General features: G+C 35.5%; 1 protein-coding gene across 1 annotated transcript; it reads right to left on the reverse strand.

Annotated features, from left to right (window-relative positions):
• Nucleotides 1-395: 395 nt before the first annotated feature.
• On the reverse strand, nt 396-2,359 carry LOC131605541 (probable pectate lyase 22). The gene is made up of 4 exons (XM_058877889.1): nt 2,187-2,359; nt 1,344-2,090; nt 1,099-1,237; nt 396-1,006 (listed from the first exon to the last, which is right to left on the reverse strand). The coding sequence occupies exons 1-4, from the start codon at nt 2,294-2,296 to the stop codon at nt 779-781; spliced, it is 1,224 nt and encodes a 407-aa protein (XP_058733872.1). The 5' UTR covers nt 2,297-2,359; the 3' UTR covers nt 396-778.

A 2,359-nucleotide genomic window follows, 5' to 3' on the forward strand; every position in this document is an offset into this window, starting at 1 on the left:
AAATTACAATATTATTACTATATTTTCACATGCTTAGCTTTTGATTGGAGGGACAAAGATTCAAAACAAATATTACTTGGTGTGACATTTGATCTTCTGTCAAAAAAAAGGCATGACTTTTTTCTCATATTCTCATACCCCTGCTATGAAATTACTCCTATCAACTTTTGTTTTAAAAAATTCAAAATCCCGTCAGTTAACAGTTAGACACTTTTTTGATTGCTCCAATACACCTACTAACTAATTCTAGCTTAATTGGCGGAATAGGTATTTGCTTTATCGGATTTTTCATTTATTACATTTCCGGTCTCAGTCAACACTCTGCACCTCTGTATCTGCGCATGTGTCGGTAACAAACAGAGTAAAAACAGAGAAAAAGAAAAACAGACACATCCTTAGAAATCAACATAGAAACATGTAATATTAATATCATAATTTTACAATATCATCATTCATGATTCATATCATCTCTTCTTCACTTGCTTTCTCTTGGACAAGATTTTCAGATTTGATTCCAAGAGATTAACAGCCAGAGAGCTTGTACTAAATATACTCAAACTACATCAAATGAGAAAAAGAAAAAGAATGAAGGAAGAAAGTAGTAACATGGAATGAAAAATATATTTTCCTAACAAAAGAAATGAACAACACACATTCTATAATTAATTTATATATAGTTGTTGTCATTCTTTTTTTCAACTTCCTTCCCTTAAATCGATTTTTGTAATTAATAAATTGACCGGCCTGCAGAGACATTTGTTTGCTCGAGGGGTCATAATCAACAACGAGAGCCCTTTTTACAACCGAGTACACCAGCACCCGTTGTTATTGTTCCCACTAACGAAGATGGTCGTGCACTTAAACTCGATGCTCTTGCATAGCTTGAAGAGGCTCCTCTTCCTGCACCCGATGGCGTGAAAAACGCGCCATTCAACATTAAATCCCCGTCCGATCTCCAATTCCATCCCTTCCATTCTCCATCCGGTGCATCCTCATGCTTTGTCACCTATCACATGATAACATTTTTGTTATAGACATAATAATTAAATGTTTTAATCATAGAATTTAATTTAATTTAATTTAAATTATTATTGTTACCTCCTTGCTGAATCTGTCATCAGGAGCAACAAATCTGTTTCCTTGACTGTTGATGGTTGGATTGGCACTTCCTCCAATAGCATACATTTCCCAATGAGTATAGTCATTGTTCACCACATGGAAATAACCATGCCTACATCTGAGGTAATTTTATTGTATTAATTTTTTTGAAATAGCCAAAAAAATATTATATTAAAATAAATCTATGTATTAACTTAATTAATCCCTATTAATCAAATTATTACCTTGGCATTCTTTGAACAAGGCCTTCACCAAAGTGATTAAAAGCAATAGTAACCTGCATGTTCTTGTCTTGAGTATAACTATCACTATGACCCAAAAGCATAACTTTATCATGATGAGTCATGTAATTGTTAGAAATAGTAATAGCAGTAGACCCATGGATAGCATCAATCAAACCATCATTACAGTTAGACAAAGAACAATGATCCACCCAAACATGACTCCCACCAAAAATCGACACACCATCACCGTCCGATACAGTTCTCCACCCGTAATGCCCTGGGGAGTCCCTCACCATAGCATTCCCACCTTGTTTACAGTCATGAATATGAATACCATGTATGATAACATTGGTAACATACTGAATTGTAATACAAGGACCACCAGCAATGTGAACACTTGCTCCTCTTCCATCAATTGTCTTAAAAGAATTCATTATGAGTTCTTCTTTTAGTTGAATCACCATGTCTCTTGCAAATATAATCCACAACGGTTCTTCCTGAATCACGGCGTAACGGAGTGTACCGGGCTTCGGTGTCACGGGATCATCGTTGCCGGAGTCTGTTACAACATAGATTTTACCGTTTTTGCCACCGATAGCGTTCTTGCCGAAACCAATTGCGCAATCTGCTAGTCTCTGTCTGTTGTTTTCCCAGTTTGGGTCACATCTCCAACAATCATCAATTGGGTTTCCACTTCCACATGATAAGTACCCCAAGTTCCTCCGAGCTAATGAGCCATTGATTTTTCTATACACAAACATTAAATAAAATCAAAAATTAAGAAATAAACATTTATTAGTACTACTACATTGATAAAAATTTGAAAGAGTAGTATATTTATACCGGTTAACTTCTTGAGTGACAGAGTGAGGGTCTTGAATGGTTGAAGAGGAAATGAGAGAAGGTATGAGGAGAGAGAAGAGGAAGAAAATGGAAGAAGAGAATGTATTCATGTTGTTGTTGGTGTGGAAAGGGAATAAAGGAAGAGAAAATATGAGAGAGTGTGTGAGAAGAAT

The sequence above is a fragment of the Vicia villosa genome, linkage group LG1 (genome assembly GCF_029867415.1).
Source record: "Vicia villosa cultivar HV-30 ecotype Madison, WI linkage group LG1, Vvil1.0, whole genome shotgun sequence".
NCBI classification, from domain to species: domain Eukaryota; kingdom Viridiplantae; phylum Streptophyta; class Magnoliopsida; order Fabales; family Fabaceae; genus Vicia; species Vicia villosa.

Coding starts and splice junctions, on each gene's coding strand:
- LOC131605541 (XM_058877889.1), bottom strand. CDS start 2,296: ATGAATACATTCTCTTCTTCCATTTTCTTCCTCTTCTCTCTCCTCATA. Junction 2,091..2,186: donor GTCACTCAAGAAGTTAACCG/GTATAAATATAC, acceptor GTTTGTGTATAG/AAAAATCAATGGCTCATTAG. Junction 1,007..1,098: donor ATGACAGATTCAGCAAGGAG/GTAACAATAATA, acceptor ATCATGTGATAG/GTGACAAAGCATGAGGATGC.